A 16,950-nucleotide genomic window follows, 5' to 3' on the forward strand; every position below is an offset into this window, starting at 1 on the left:
CTCAGTAATGAGTCCAAAAAGAATTCTATATCCAAGCGCACAGTTCTGTTAAGAAGAAACTAAACCTTGCAGCACCTCTCATAGGGGTCATTTTCATTCTCTTATGAAAAAATCTTGTTAAACCCAACAAACAAGAGCAACCGTCACTTTGTACCTGTTAGGTTGACACTTAAATATATGAGAAAGTAAATTGTGTAAACAAACATCTCACTTATGAAAAGCTGCTACTCTTCTCAAAGCGGAGTACATCCGGGAAATTTCTCCTGCATCTGTACAAAATCCTTCTTCCTAAATTATGAAAGTTTGGGAAAGAGAAAGGAATTAGCCAGTGTGGGGCAAGGCAACTGCTATGTTCTGTTCCCAACCAACCCACAAGCTTGAATTACTCTCCTCCAGCCCTCCCCAGTCCCTTCACCTTTAACCGTGCTACTCATGTCTTCCTCTACAGCAAAAAGAAAACAACATGTTGACCACACAGAAATTTTGTATAAGGAAATGTCCCTGTCATTAATAAACCCATGACAGCCTCCCTAGACTACAGTATTGCTAACACAGAGTAAAAACTAGGAATGAGGCTAACACAGAAGTGCTAACCCTCAGACTCACAGGCCATTCATGGTCCCCCACACAGTTGTTAAGGATCTCTGGAAAGCTAACTGTTCACATGGTGCTGACTCTCCTTGCTTCCAGCTGCCAGATCACATTCAAAGATAGCTAAAAATATATTAAATACTTTCCCATAGATGCAATTGCTGTAGTTTCCACAAGTATACTACATGATTATGGGAGACGGTATATACAACCAGGAATTAGAAGGGAGGGGTTCCAGGAGAAAATCTCTCTATTTAGATATGGATCACACTACGAAGGAGTTGAAGAATCCCTAGTCTAGCACTTATCTTGTTTCTCATAAGTACACATTCTCCCACATTGACACAGATGTCTATTTAAGACCAACAAAATAAATCCAGTCTGAGGTTAGGGGATTTTTTGGCTTGACACAGTTTACAATATCCCAGTGTCCAATAAAAACCTGCCAGTGTTAACTCTCATACCATGGCATGACACCTGTTCATGACGGCACAGTTGATCAGATCAGCTGCGGGCTTCTGTTGTTCAGTTCAACCAGCAAGCTATTCATATCACCACCAGCTGTTTCTGCTTTTTAGAACTAATTAAAAACTTTGAGGGAGACTTTGCAGTCCTCCTTCAAGGGGAAAGTCATCATTTCAAAGACCCCAAAGCTATACAATCTGCATTACAGGCTGCTGGGTTTTTTTTTTCTTTTTCCCAGTATTCTCTCTACAGCCAAACTGGCAGCACAAAGGACATCTTGTGTACAGTCAAATATGTAGAAGTACAGAACTATACCTTTTTGGGAACAGTTTCATCACCTACAGATCCACAGCACTTATTAGCTGATTTTCCACATAGTATGTTTGGCACAGTAATGGAATAACTATGGATCAACTATGGAGCTTAGGTCCAGAATATTCAGAAGACATAAAATGCCCTGTTGCTGGTGTGGACTACCTTGTTTATTATTTTCCCCATTCTATTCCTGCCAAAATACATCTGCTTCATTAAAATGTAAACAGTCAGTCTTTTAAGAGGTGCAAGCCCATCTTTGAAAGTTCTGTTCCCCTCAAGCAGAAACAACAGGCAAAGAATAGTTCCATATCCCCCTTAATTTTTTTGTCGTCTTTTTTCATAGGGACACAGTTTGTTTATCTCCACAATGAGTCACACTCACCTTTTGCCAGAAGCCATCTAGTAGCTGATTAAGCTGTCCCATCAACTCATCTATCAGTTGAGTTCGGGCATGATCCACCTGGCTATAGATGGCAATTTCTTCACTGCAGAGGATATAGTAAGTCCTGGAGGAAGCCTCAAGGACAGACATGTCAGAGTGTTTGGCCACAATGTCTTTTACCTCTCTCAGCAAAGCATCCAAATGCTGCAGGTGATAAAAGGGGTATTATAGGTAAAGTGTACAAAAATCCACTTATGCTTTAGATACATTTCACTAGGCCCATATATCTCTATAGGTCACTCAACCAACATGAAATAAATGCCAGCCTAAGGAGCAGAGGGGCAGGATTCTAGTATACAACTGTTTTTCTGGCTTTATAGCTCTTTTTCATTATTATTGGCTCTGGATCTTCCTAATGAACAAAGCAACTGCTTTAAGTTCTACTTTAGCAATACACGTTTGGCCCTAGATAAAAATAAAGACAAAGGTAGGGAATAAGAAGTGCTTTTCCAAAGGACAGGTGTGTCTCCAAACAGTGGAAGTTGAGTCCCTCAGCAGAAGAGGACAGAGAATGTTTCAGATCATGTCAGAAACTGGGGTCTTCACTCTTAGTGAGAGGACGTAACTTCTGCCATTCTGCTGACTCTCTTCCAGTTAACATTTTGTGCTGAAATTAACCTAGGAGTGTTTGACTAACATTACCTCCCTGTAAACATCCCTGCTTAAGAATACATTAAGCTATTTCAAGGATTTAATCTATCTGTTTCTGTCCATCCCTCTCCCATCAGCAGATATACTATCTCCATTCTTATCTTTCAGTTACTATCATTGCCCAGCAGCTGGGAGTCAGTCTTCAAGGAGAATGAAACCTATTCTGTAGTAAACTCCTGGGAGACACCAGCTTAGACGCATGGCATAACCCACCCTCTCTCCACCCAACAATGAAAAACCCAGGGCTGGGCCTATCACATGAAACCACAAACCATCACCCACCAGGGCCAGTCACAGCATATCAGAACTGACAAACACTAAGGCTTTGCTTTGGCAGCCCCAAATCAAAAAGTAAAGCCTGAACAAGACCGCTTTCCTCAAGGTATGAGACCATTTCTTTATATTTCAACAGTCTCCTACTTGTTCCAAGTCCCACTAAACTCTGTACATTGTCACATAAATTTATTACATTCCACATGAAGAGACTACCCCAATTCCTGTTCACCTTCTCTAGATGTCCCGTAGTGTAAACATCTAAATCATAATACTGAGGAATCTGCAGAAGATTTGCCACTTTTTGTGCATCTGTTGAATACTGCAGAGAAAAAACAGGATATGAGTACACTGCAGGAATTTTAATGAAATATTTAACGTGCATTCACAGAGCAGCTGTTTGTTACCTTTGCCAAGAGCTGAGGAAGCACCAAAATAAAGTGTTCAGTAATTTTGGTACAATCTTCCAACTGTATTTTCTTCTCTCTTATTGATGGAACCTGCAGATAAAACATTTTGTTTCAATTATAAAATCTCTTAGATTTGAGTGGAATTTTGTATGTGACTCAAGGTTACCTCACATGCCTTTGTCTAAAGCCTATCAAGCTAAGATAAAGATACTTTTCCATGGAGACAACCAGATGCTTTTTTATTTTTTTGTTAACCTCAAATTAGATGCAAATCGCTAAACAGCTATATCTTGTGGATAAAATGCTCACCATTTGTCAATAACATGCTCCAACTGGCTTTCCTTTAATACTCATCTCCTTCAACATTCACTACTAAAAAGATTTAGAAGCCAAAAGACACTGTGTTTTCATAAAAATAAGCCATTTTATTTCCTAAGATATACCTACCACTAGGAACATGCTGTCTGGCAAAGCACATAAAGCAAAGAGAATGTAATTAAAGGACAATAAATAAGACTAAGATGCACTGACTTTTTTGGTTGCACCTCTGCCCACTGGAGGATGACCTTCAGCTGCTTCTCTGACCGTTGCGAGGATAATTTCAATGAGAGCACTTTCATGAGCATCACTCAGTGCTGTAAGTAAATCAGTCTCCTTTCAGCATCACACAAAAGAAAAATGAAGATGCAACAACAGCTAATGTAAAGCCTACTCATTTATCTGAGCAACTGTGGAAGGACACTACAGAAAGAAAGATGCAATTTTGCTAAATAAACACCTAGAGTGTGTTTGATTTAATTTGAAGAAAATTATTTTCTACATTTACTGAACACAAAAACAATCTTTCCTCTCATGGCTAAACCTTTTAGGGCAGTTGGGCTCCCAAAAACTCAGGCAGTTTTAACAAGGCCTACTCCTACTATCTCATTTAGGACAAACCTGCTTCTTTGAGTACCAAAATGCTTTAACTCACTGGGTCTACAAACTTTGATTTCAATCACACAACCACCTCCAGTTCTACTACAACAACTATTCATGGAATCATAGAATGGTTTGGGTTGGAAAGGGCCTTAAAGATTTATTTAAGTTTACTTTAAAATGATTCTATGAAAAACTAATCCTCTAGAGTCTTAAGATGTCAATGAACTCAACCCATTACTCATTTTCTTTTCAGGCATGAACAATAGCCTGACAATACTGCAATCAATTAATACTTTTAGATTCTTAAGTTTTGGACAAACAAAAAAAGTGAATGCTATGTAAGCATTATGGCTTAATTATGCAAGTATTCTTGCAAAGGTTCTAAACTAACATTACATAAATACAGAATACTGAATAAAACAAATACGTTGATATAAATATCACATTGGCAGTGCATTGAGTTGCATCTGTTTTGTGGCCCTTGGGGACCACAATTTGGGATCAAAGGGTACTGCACTATGGAATGATCCTAAACTAGCTGAAGGCAAAATTCAAAAAGTAGTATCAAGAGATTCATTCAGACAAAACTAAGCTCTTTGCTTACCCACCTTCTCCATCTTCTGCAGCATTTTTTAATAGAAGGGTGGTCATGCACTCCCAGTCCTTCAGGAATTTGCCTGCCCAGTCCCACAAGCTGTCTACGAGGTATGCAACATGTTTATGTAGCTAGGGATTAAAAACACAAGCTTATAGAAGCAAACACATCATTAAAAGAAATGCAGCTTCACATGTTCCTCTCCCTTTTCCCAATTACAAAGCTTTGTCATTCACACATATATTCACACACAGTATTCCAACATATTTAGTTTGAAGCTAATCAACATTTAAACACCATGTCTTCAATCTGATACAAAGTAGGAAAGTGGGGGGGAAAAAAGCAGGAAAAGCAGAGAAAAAAAGCTTTTCACAGAATCACACAGTATCACAGAATGTTAGGGATTGGAAGGGACCTCGAAAGATCATCTAGTCCAATCCCCCTGCCGGAGCAGGATTGCCTAGACCATATCACACAGGAACGCGTCCAGGCGGCTTTTGAATGTCTCCAGAGAAGGAGACTCCAGAACCTCTCTGGGCAGCCTGTTCCAGTGTTCAGTTACCCTCACTGTAAAGAAGTTTTTCCTCATATTTATGTGGAACGTCCTGTGTTCCAGCTTGCACCCGTTGCCCCTTGTCCTGTCAAGGGATGTCACTGAGAAGAGCCTGGCTCCATCCTCATGACACTTGCCCTTTACATATTTATATTTCTTTTCTCTTTTAGGATACCCTTCCTTTGTAATATAAGTAATCTATTTAAAACTAGCTTCTGTATTGCTTTTACATTGCTGATCGTAACAACTAAAAATTTAACCTTGGCACTAGAAACAAGTCAACATTTTAAGCAATGTCTGTGAAATTCTTTGCAGAAAGATTCAAAACTGCTGTGCCTGAGATGCTTTGGCCAGACATGGGTCTGCACCACTGCAAAAGCCAAATAGTGAAGTACAGCACTTCAGCTGATAAAACTCTCAGTAAAACTACACAGTTCTTAGTCAGCATAGAGCCATGGTAGAGCAACCCATATCTGCCTGCAGAAAGACACAGACACATACCATAAAACCCTCACTCAGTGGCACTAGTCTTTCAGGTTGTTTTCAGAAACCGCACTGATTCTCTCCATTAGCACAGTTGTAAATTAGTTTTAATACAACAGAACAGAAATGTCTTCACTAAAAACTCATCCTAGAGAGCAAAAACATCCCAAACACCAAACATTTCAGAGCTCGCCACCAGAAACAGTTTTCAAAAGGAAGCCAGTACTTGATTTAACATGCAACACTGGATTTAAAAGGCTTACTGCAGGGGCTGTTCTCCTCACCTCACTCTCCAGGAAAAAACGTATTAATCTTTTCAACTGGTCAGTACTCGCCCCAAACTTCCCTTCTCCTTTGGGCTGAAGTTCTTCATCTCCCTCAGGACTAAGCAGCCTGCCAACAGAAAGGAAGTCACTCCAGTTCTGCCACATTCTCCTTATACTCATTTGCCAGTGTAACACTAATTCTGTCAAGATCCCAAGGACTCTGTTTCTTCTAAATGTCTACTTATTTACTCCAAATCACATTAGACTTTTTATCAGATGAAAGGAAAAGAGATTAGATTGTTTTCCGTTATGAGAGATCTGCTATCCCTGTGGATGCAAATACTATTTCTGACAGTTTCACAGGTACAGATGCCAGCTTTCTGGACAACAGATGCAGATTCCACAGCATTGAACGCACAATGACGTAGGCATTTGCTCATGCTTGAAAAGGGGCTTGCTCTAGGCTGAATTTAAGCCTTAACAACAGAGTAGAGATACTACTACCCAACCATTGTTCACATCATGGTACATCTTGGAACTGAAACTTCTTAAAGAAAGCACAGTATCTTGTATTTATAAGAGGCAATTTACTCAACCTCACAAATACAGCGGAAAAACTGTTCTTCCTCTTCTATCTGAAGTATGAAGCTCAATATGACACTTCAATTTTCATTTCCTCTTTATCCAAAATGAGTGTGACTGTACTGCTCATGAAAAGTGCTAATCCCAAAATAAATACAGGAAGGCCATCCCCGCAGATTAATGTAAGGCCCAAGTGGCTTGGATTTCAGAGCAGGACCACACTACTCAACGTCAGTAAAAGATTATGCTTTCAGAAAATGCTTCCGCTGATATAATTTATGCTAGGTAAGTAAGTAACCTAAGTTAAAAATGCAGACATTGAGGAGATTTCATGCAAACCAAGACGAAGGGGGGCATGAGGTGGAAGCATAAGCATTTATACCAAAACTTTCAGCAGTATGACCAGGGAAAGGAAGGTGTTGCAAACATCTCTATCACACTAGGACAAACATTTCTATACTGGCAGAAGTGCCTGAGAGAAGAACTGGGCAAACAAGAACAGGCATGAGGTTTACAGGGTCAAAGTGTCCACACTGCACTGGGAAACTGGGTAGAAAAAGTAAAGTTATCAGGGCAATCACTTCAATGGCAAAAGGCAGCAGTGTTCTGAGAGGAAAAACGCCTAATTTATGATAGAATATTAGGACCAACACAAAAGACTAAGTAAGACTAGTAGATGTGAAACAGAAATTTATCTTCATTTGTCTTTCTGTTGGACTTGGCTCCCCAGAACATCAGCAATTCAGCTAGATAGGAAGAGACAACTAGTAGGAGATTCTGCGTGTGTGGAAACACGAATCTTATTATTTCTGAATTTTTCCCCAACAAAAGTCTTGCCAAAAGATTTTTATTTTCACTCCTCTTTCTAAGGCAAAATTATTTCTCTCAGCCATAGAGAGAGAATATTTATTTCTTCTCTTTTTAGCATGCCAACTCCATTCACTTCATGCAACCATTGTTATAAGAAGCCCATTTATAAGAGTTACTCCTGGGGAAGATAAACCCTGTACTTCATTAACCTGACAGAAAATTGGGAGGGCTTTTTAATCTGCTGCATCTCTCATTATTCAAAGCCTTTACAATGTATAAGGCAACTTCCAAAGGGAGGAGAGGAGGCCATTTTTGTGATTAATCACCAAAGCTATGGAAAACCAGCAGATGCCAGGTGATGAATTAGCTTGTAAGAAGCAAAGCAACAGGAAAAGAAAGTAGAAAGAAAGGAGGTATGCTCTCAACATAGCATGGCATCTGTGGATCAGTCGTTTCATACTCTCTGTGTTACGCTTGCAACTTTTCTCATGCCTGTTGTGCCAGGGCTGTGCAGGGGAACAAATGATTACCCCCAGACAGCATTTCTCTTCTGATTCAGCAGAAGAAAGCACATCTACTACCCTCATGGTACACACTTCCAGCAGAAAAATGAATGCTTAATGTCCCTTTTAAATAAATCCATCTTCATTCTGAAACAAATGAGAATATGCAAGAAGTAGGCATGCAGGCAGGCAGGCAGAAGTACCTTTTATAAAGGAATTCCCCAGCTGCTACTGCAAGCGGACGATGCGTGGTATAAACAAACTGGTATAATGTTTCACAGTCTTCAGTTGATAACACATCCTCACAGTTCCTAGGCAAAAATAACAACGGAAGTTATAGTTCAGGTTTATCTGCAAAGAATATTATGAATGCTATGTCCAGTTTTTACTAGACCTGATTCTCCATAGCCGTGCAACTTGTTTACACAGCTAAATTTTTGTAAGACATATCTAAAAATGCTATCAAACAAAACTGGCAGCATTCTTTTGCTCACTGTGTAGAGAAACAGAGGTCTGTGCAAGCCATGATGAATCAGGCCCACTGCATGGACATGAACATTAATTTAAAGTATAATTAAGGTTGATGAGCGGTCATGGTAAAAAGAGTAATAAAATAAAGTCATGCCTCTACTTTATGGTTAGATGTTCACCATAGAAGATAATAATAAGAAGCCTTTATTTTGCAGTACAAATTATTTTAAAGTTATTTATTACAGTATTTTAAAACATATATTCTATTACACTAGGCTTATAGAGTCACATGTAAAAAGAAATCAAAACACATTCTTGATAGCATGCTTATGACTGTGACCTTTCTGCGCAAACACACTCAAAATCACGATTTTTTTCATTCAGCTACACATCTTGAGAATACCACATGCCAATTAGTAAACCTACAACACTCTGTGAAAGGTAGAAATGGTATTAATATCAATCTTTTACAAAAAGGAAACTGAAGCATCTAGGTTGAATAACCCACTGAAAAGATACCAGAGAAGTGAAGCCCAAAGCAAGGATTTAATTTTCAAAATGTCTGCTTCTTATTGCCATAGCAATGTCATGGGACTAAGCTACTTCAGCGAACGGAAGAGCAACATATGAGATCCTTACACTCACTACAGCCAAGTGAGGGGAAAGGGCTTTTATTTATTACTGCATTCAATCCTCAGGTAGTAACAGTTTAAAACCATCTTACAGCTGTGGTCCAATACCTTCTCTAAAACTGAGGATTCACGCTCTTCATTTGCTGGGAGTGATGTGTTACAAAAATTAGCAGCCTTTCATGCGCTTGCCCATTTGCCTCCAAACCCATCACATCCTTTAGTATCCTCACAAGTCACAAAGCCTCAAAACATCCTCCAACCTGACTGAAAAAAAGTGAACTCACATTAGGTGAGCCTATCAGTGGAGTGCCCATTGCAAATATTTTCTAGCACTGTCTGGGATTTAAAATCAGTAGAGGGGAAAAAAAAAAAAGACAGCACTCATTTCTCAAAGCCAATAGCCTCTCATTTACAGAAGTTGATACCTCATTAATTTTAGCTTTACAATGTATTTACTCATGTATCACTTGAATTTTTCACATTTTTTTCCGTGGTTGCTTACAGTGGTTACTGGAACAGTAAAAAGGTGTTTAAATGGAAGTCCTGATAGTATGTCTCCAAAAGTGAGGGGTCAATCTCGCAAGATAATGCTTACCCTCAACCAAAAAGAAAAGCTGCTTACATACTTCAGGCACGTTTTGGTGGCCTCTTTTAACATGCAATTCCCCTTGAGTATATATTTGCAGTAACAGGACATATAGAAAGTGCTCTGAGTACATATATCATGCAATCAGCATAAAGGAAAATATTTATGTGACTCTTATTCAGCCATCTACAGAACTACGGAAATAGAGTAAATATGTGTTTATTGAGGTTAAATAATAAGAAATTGAAAGAGGTAACACGGTGCATTAGAGTAGATGAATAAGCATTGGTGTGTCCTGTGAAGCTATGAATGACGTATCAAATTTATTAAACTTCTACAAGTTTAACAAGTGAGAGTGAAACAAAGACTGACAACAAATCGCACTTACAGGAGTAAAAATACATGATATAGCACGTCTTTATATTAAAAGGCTATGGGGAATTTACTGAAATAAACTAGCAGTCTGACATGGTTTCTTTCATTCTTTTCAATGTCAGTCTATTATTTAGTTCTTTTATAGCACTAGTTTCTATGAAGCTGCCCTTGTCATTTTCTCTACATATATTTTTAAAAAAACTTTCGACAGCTTGAAAAAAGAAATTTCCATACAAACATACCATGATCTAGAGTGGGCCAACATAGAATCACAGAACAGCTGAGGATGGACAGCACCTCTGGAGATCATCTAGTCCAACCCCCTGCTCAGAGGAGGATCAGCTACAGCAGGTTGCTGAGGGTTGTGTCCAATCAGGTTTTGAATATCTACAAAGTCAGAGACTCAACAACTTCTCTGGCAACTTATTTCAGTGTTGGACCACCGCCATGGTAAAAAACCTTTTTCTTATGCTTAGTGGAATTTCCTGTATTTCCTGTGCTGGTCAAATGTACACTTTTTTAAATTTGTATTTTTTATTCTTTATATTTCAGGTTTTCTCTTCTTGGCACATTTATGGAAATAGTGAATGCAACACCTGTGTGTCTCTATTTTAAAAAAATTCCTTGCCTAAATTGTTTAGATAGCTCAAAGAGCTCAGCAACATGCCTGCCATCTATTTGGGTAGAAATTAAGGACTCTGCCTTTCCAGTACAAATGAAACTGCCTTTCCTTAGGAAAGACCCTGGGGGTCCTGGTGGACACCAAACTGAACATGAGCCGCAATGTGCCCTTGCAGCCAAGCAAGCTAATGGTATCCTGGGCTGCATCAGGAGGAGTGTTGCCAGCAGGTCGAGGGAGGTGATCCTTCCCCTCTACTCAGCACTGGTGAGGCCACACCTGGAGTGCTGGGTCCAGTGCTGGGCTCCTCAGTACACAAGAGACGTGGACATACTGGAGAGAATCCAGTGAAGGGCCATGAAGATGATTAAGGCACTGGAGCATCTCTCCTGTGAGGAAAGGTTGAGAGAGCTGGGACTGTTCAGCCTGGAGAAGAGAAGGCTCAGAGGGGAACTTATCAATGTGTGTAAGTACCTGAAGGGAGGGTGCAAAGAAAATGGAGCCAGGCTCTGCTCAGTGGCAGGACCAGAGGCAATGTGCACAAACCGAAACACAGGAGGTTCCCCCTGAACGTCACAGAATCACAGAATGGTTGGGGTTGGAAGGGACCTCTGGACATCATCTAGTCCAACCCCCCTGCCAAAGCAGGTTCACCTAGAGCACATTGCACAGGGTCACATCCAGGCGGGTTTTGAATATCTCCAGAGAAGGAGACTCCACTCCAGAAAACACGTTTTTACTGTAAGGGTGACAGAGCACTGTCACAGGCTGCCCAGAGAGGTTGTGGAATCTCCATCACTGGAGATATTCAAAAACCATCTGGATGTAGTCCTGGGCAACGAGGTGGCCCTGCTTGAGCACCTCTCCAGATGAGCTCCAGAGGTCCCTTCTAACCTCAGCCATTCTGTGATTCTGAAACCCCAGCCTCCTTGGTTTTAACTTTGTCTTCAAAGAGGCTAGGAATTCACCCCAGTTACATTAAACTACAGCAGTGTTAATTCCTCCCTCCTCAAGACAAGAGTAGGTCAGATGCAATAGCTCCGGCCATATATGAAGCACTCCCTAATAGCACAGAAGCAAAGGAGGGGAAAAGAACCCATTTTCTTTGCAGCATAGGCTGACAGGCACTCACGACACCACTTGAGCACCTCATCTTTTTTTCTTTCTTGAAGGGGAGGGAATACCTGTATGTACTACTACTACTTTTCACATACTGCTCAATCACTACTCTCTGTAATACAATGAGGTTTATACTCATAACTCCCACTCAAACGAGTGCTTCGGGGTTTTACTTGCCTCTGGCAGTAGCAGCACTTGACTCACCTGCTACCACTACCACTAATACTACCACAGTAAATAGGTGCCTTTCTTTTTTACATACATAAGCCAATCATCAAACATTCAAAGAATACTTCAAATACAGCAGTAATACTGCTGCAAATTTACAGCCCTCAGAATGCCAAGCAACAGATAAAGGTTAAGCCAGAAGTGCCTGCCAGTGTTTAGGTGCCTAAAAATAAACAGGCATGGCCTTCCACATACCAATGTCATGACATACCATTTTCTCTGCACTTCAATGTGAACATGTCACGAAGAACTTGGGATATTCTAGGAGGAGATCACAGACCCATTCTGCTCTGCATATGGCACCAGCTGAAAGATTTCATATCTTGCTTTTTGTTCCATTTTACTGTATGCAAGAGACATGACTGCTGGAGTTGCCTCTTTTGGTCTGTGCTATTGCTTATACCAAGGATAACCATCAAAATCACGACACTAAAATAAAAATACACCTGATGCACTTTTCAAAGTTTTGCCACCTTATTCTTTTTTGGTTTAATGGCTGTGCAGGGAAAGATCTGGCACATGTTATGGGGACATTGGTAATCCAAGGTATAGCATCTCAATTAAAAAAAACTGTTAATTTTGCGTTTAAAATTAATTCAAGTTAGACATCCAAATCTGCAAATACATTGTAAAAATATTATTCATGCACTGAGCACTATCAACCAAAATTTATATGTTGAAAATATTCTAATGTCTGAGATAACAGATTAGCTGATTTTTCTACTTAAAATTTTTATCTCCCTCTTTCTACCCTGCTGTCATTGCAGGTATTTCAAGACAACACTTTGGTGATCAGAGAGATAATAACATGGTTGCCACTACAATGTAACAAGAGTCCTTTGCCATTCACTTTAAAATAGGATTAGCATGTTGCAATACACTGTGATTCTATGATTATGCTGTGACAGAACACGGGAAGGTGCACATTAGGCAGATGCTGTATGGTATGCTGTTTTGGTTAAGAAACATAACCCTAAGAGGCATGCAATTCTTATTTTTTCTTGTTAACTCTTCAGACAGGAAAGACAAGATTTCAGAATAGATCTCAAGGTTCTTAAATAGAGGTGCACGATGAGAGAATATTGCTGAAGGTAACTTCCAAGAAAGCACAAACCTGACAGGTTGGAAAAGAGGAGAAGACAGAGGAGAAGGCACATGCCTTTGTTCCATTTTGGTCTTTCACTTTTGTTTTGTTTGGAATATGCTTCACAAAGCACTACCAGAACTCCACCTGAACAGGGGTGTGGTGGACCTGAAGGAATCACAGAGGAGCTGTGAGGAGCTCCATGCCATTCCCTTTTGATGGTACTTAATCTGCTACAGGCAAGATACTAATGCAAAAAAATCAGAACTGTGCTGTGTAATTTGCTTCACTGCTTCATATGCTACTTCTATCAACTTCAAGATAACATTTTCTTTATTCTTCCTAAAAGCCACTAAACAAGACAAAGGTAGATAATTTCCTTATTTATAAGCAAAGCATGTCTCTCTCTTCAGCTTATTTTTTTACAATCACATGAAAACACTTTTTATAATAGCATTTAATCCTTCAACAATCTTAACTGTTTTTCTGCACAATGGCTTGTCTGGATAACCTTGCTAGATACAGTGCATTTGCCTAGCAAACGTCAATTTCTCCTCCAAAGTCCATGGCTTAGCTATGAAATAACACTACAGAATCACAGAATTCAACCCTCTGCTGACACTGAATTACTGGGACATCTACATCTACCACTGGAACTAGTAACATATATTACACTATTTGCCATGGTATCCTTTGCCAAATCCAGTTTTCAAGTTTCTCCTACAGTGTAGCCCCTTCCTCTCCAAACTAAAAACATCTTTCCCAGTCTAGTTGAGAAAAGTCTAGTTGGAAAAGAGACTAAGGGTTTTAAGCACAACAGTGAGGCAGCCCTACTTGACTTGGGCCTCCTGTGCTAACCAGGACACTGGGAACTTACAAGCCTCAGTTTCTTCACTCTTAAGTTGGATTAATTCTACTGACCACTGTCAAAGCACTGTGGTGAGAATTAATGTATTATCAGCTCCATTACACAGTTTTTAAACTATGTTAAGACCTCAATGAGTGCAATACATTCACAGTTCTCACTAAGGCAGCTCTTCCAGATTTCAGACTTGAGAGTTTTGTGTTTAAAACTCAGTTTAATTTCTACTTACATTTAACTAATATAATACAAAGTAATTTTCCCCTTTGCTATTTACATATTCAAGCTATTTGTAGATTTGTGCCCCTACCTGCACTTGTAACCTTTCCTCGTTCATCTACTACAGTTACCTAATTACTTTTGCTGCTCTTTTCCAAAGTCCCTCTACTCTTTTAGGGAGTTAAGCACACAAAAATGAACAGAATTGTCTGGCAGTAGGCACACTAAACTAATTTGCCTCCTAAAGGGGAGGCAAAACTCTTCAGTAAGATTCCTTGGTCTCTCATTATCACTCATGTTTTCTCCCTCTTCATTTCCTTCCTAGTTCTATTCCCTCTCAGATCCTTTGCAACATTAACAATAACAATTATGCATAATTCAGTAGCATTAATAATTTCTATTATGCTAAACCTCATAGGCTCATTTCAGTTTTGGGATCACATCATGCCGTGTAAAAATAGAAATTTACTAGCCCAAAGACCTTGGCATTCATTTGAGACAACATGCAACAAACAAGAAGAAAAAGAACCTCAGCTTACAGATATAGACAAGATGAAAATACAAATATGGATTTGAAAAAAACAGGTATATGCATAGCAAGAGGCTTTTGAATCAGCACTGGAATTTTTTTTTTTTAATAATGCAACACATCTAAGTGAATTGAAGAGATCAGTGTTTTCACTGCCTCTCTAGCTAGCAAGAGAGAGAATGTAAAGGCCAGCATAGCAGTTTTATGAGCCAGTAGTACACAGAATAGTCAATGTATATTCCACAGGATTGGAATGCAGTGATGGTTAAGAGATGGTCAAAGCTGTTACTAACATACATGGAGCACAGCTCCAGTGCAACTGTAAAACATCACAAAAATAATTAATTGTCAATGAGCTCTTGCTACTATACTCACACAAAAGACAATTACGGAAGCCAGTAAAAGAGAGTAACTGATATAGTAAATTTTCCTCAAGAAAGTCACAGAGCACCCAATAGACTAACCGGAAGAAAAATGTTACTCCTGGCCTTGCGTCTTGCCAACACGTGTCATGAAATAACAAAAGATTTATTCCAAGATGAGAGACATGTTCTAAAGGTCAGTACCTGACCAGTTAAGATTATATTATTTGTTTAAAATAATACATGATTCCAAATCAAATATAGGGAGTTCACAAGACAGAGGTTCTTGCCAGTAGCTTTAAAAATAGAAACTAGATCTGAAAGGTCTTTCGTGTCTCACTAAAAATGCAAGTTGGGCAACGAGAATTCAGTTACCAAATTTGCAGATGACAAAAATGAGCCATCCACAGAGAAGCCAATACAGCATGACAATAGCGGCAAAAAATTTGATTACATCAATGCATACAAGGAGAAGTGCCATTTATACAAGCTGTCATTTATTACTCTTCAAAGGCGGAGGAGTAGCTGTCCCCAAACCCATTTCATGCTTTACTGCATGTATCAAGCTGCATTACTGCTCAATATCCAAATACTGGTTTTAAGCTATGAGACGCACTTATTTGAGACACAACAGCCCTGAAATTTTTTGCTTCTGCAATGCCAGCAGCGAGTCCTTTCTGACACTGTTGTAGGTACTGAGGCATAAGCTTTTCCCCTGCTAGAAAAGTATCTTGATGCAGGCTTTTATTAGGAAGTCTGTACATGTGACTGTCTATATTGTCTGCATTCTCTTCACATAGGTTTCATATACTGGTCAGTACTAGTCTTACGAAGGAGAAGAGCTGTCATTGAATTTGCTCATTGAGTCCCCAGTTCCCACTTTCATCACTCCAATAATTAAGCCAAATCAGCAGGGCTGAGAACAACTGGGGGCGGATGGGGGCAGAAAGGAGGATGGCTATGCAACAGATGAGCAAAAAGAAAGAGAAGCATGTATTTGCTAGGCCTCCACACAGCCTAATTCAAAATAATTTCAAAATGTATTCATTTTACTTATGAAAACTACATTTTATGATGGAAAAATGTCATTCAGAAACTTTAGAAGGCATTTATTCACATTGGAAATCATATTTAAGAAAAATTAGGAAAAAATTCCTTCAGGGAAAAAGAAACATTGATCAAACTTTTATAGCTGCAGCTTGCATTAATGAGAACATGATCCCTTATAATAAAGTCAGAGATGATAAACAGCTACAGAACAAGGGCAGCCATAACTGGTGTATAGCATCTTTGTACTTTAACAATGGTGTGCTGCTCCTCATAGCACAGGGACACGTTATACACATAGACACAGCATTGTGCTTTATTCCAATAGCTACACATCATGGAGAACCAAGGGATGTAGAAATGGACGTTGTAAACACAGAAACAATATAACCCTAGCTACTACTTGTGAGGCCCAAACAATGGTACTCCCTTCAGAAAAGCATACTATGTTCACAGCATCATATACTGTTCTGATGTGTATGTTGAAGTAGGCCTAGAGAAATGCCACTCAAATCAATGGAGTGTGAAGCGAGACAGGAGACCTTCAGCAGCACTTCAATACACAAACATACTTTAAATTTAATAACACCATATTATTTGGTTCATTAAGGTCTACATCCTCATCTAGCAATGACCAATACTTCTGGCTTAAATGGAAGAGCAAATCCCACAAGGCTATTGGACAGGGAGCCATGCTGTACGTGGAAGTAAGCATCTGCATCAGCAGTATTCAACTTAAACTCTGAGACAGAAGAGACACTCATCAAGTCCTAACATCTTAACTGTATTAACAATGAAATGCGATAGGCTTTTTATTCTCATTTTACATTGAAAAAGAGGGACAGGGAATTTATTCTTCACATATTTTGCAAATAAAACCATTTCTAAAATAAACGTGCTGCTCAAGGATGTATCAGAATAGGATTCATATACTTCTGTAACATTAGTCTGGTTTTT

General features: G+C 39.3%; 1 protein-coding gene across 3 annotated transcripts in view; it reads right to left on the bottom strand.

The window, feature by feature from the left end:
• Positions 1-16,950, bottom strand: part of LOC137674467 (cohesin subunit SA-2-like) — a 63,863-nt gene that overhangs the window by 18,300 nt on the left and 28,613 nt on the right. For all 3 annotated transcript variants that reach the window (XM_068419846.1, XM_068419854.1, XM_068419837.1), the window contains exons 14-21: positions 8,064-8,171; positions 5,984-6,092; positions 4,677-4,794; positions 3,679-3,782; positions 3,145-3,237; positions 2,970-3,059; positions 1,754-1,957; positions 212-288 (exon numbers count right to left, since the gene is read on the bottom strand). In XM_068419846.1, coding sequence (XP_068275947.1) covers positions 212-288; positions 1,754-1,957; positions 2,970-3,059; positions 3,145-3,237; positions 3,679-3,782; positions 4,677-4,794; positions 5,984-6,092; positions 8,064-8,171 — 903 coding nt within the window. The remainder of the gene's footprint in view (positions 1-211; positions 289-1,753; positions 1,958-2,969; positions 3,060-3,144; positions 3,238-3,678; positions 3,783-4,676; positions 4,795-5,983; positions 6,093-8,063; positions 8,172-16,950) is intronic.

This window comes from Nyctibius grandis, chromosome 2, assembly GCF_013368605.1.
Source record: "Nyctibius grandis isolate bNycGra1 chromosome 2, bNycGra1.pri, whole genome shotgun sequence".
Classification (NCBI taxonomy): domain Eukaryota; kingdom Metazoa; phylum Chordata; class Aves; order Nyctibiiformes; family Nyctibiidae; genus Nyctibius; species Nyctibius grandis.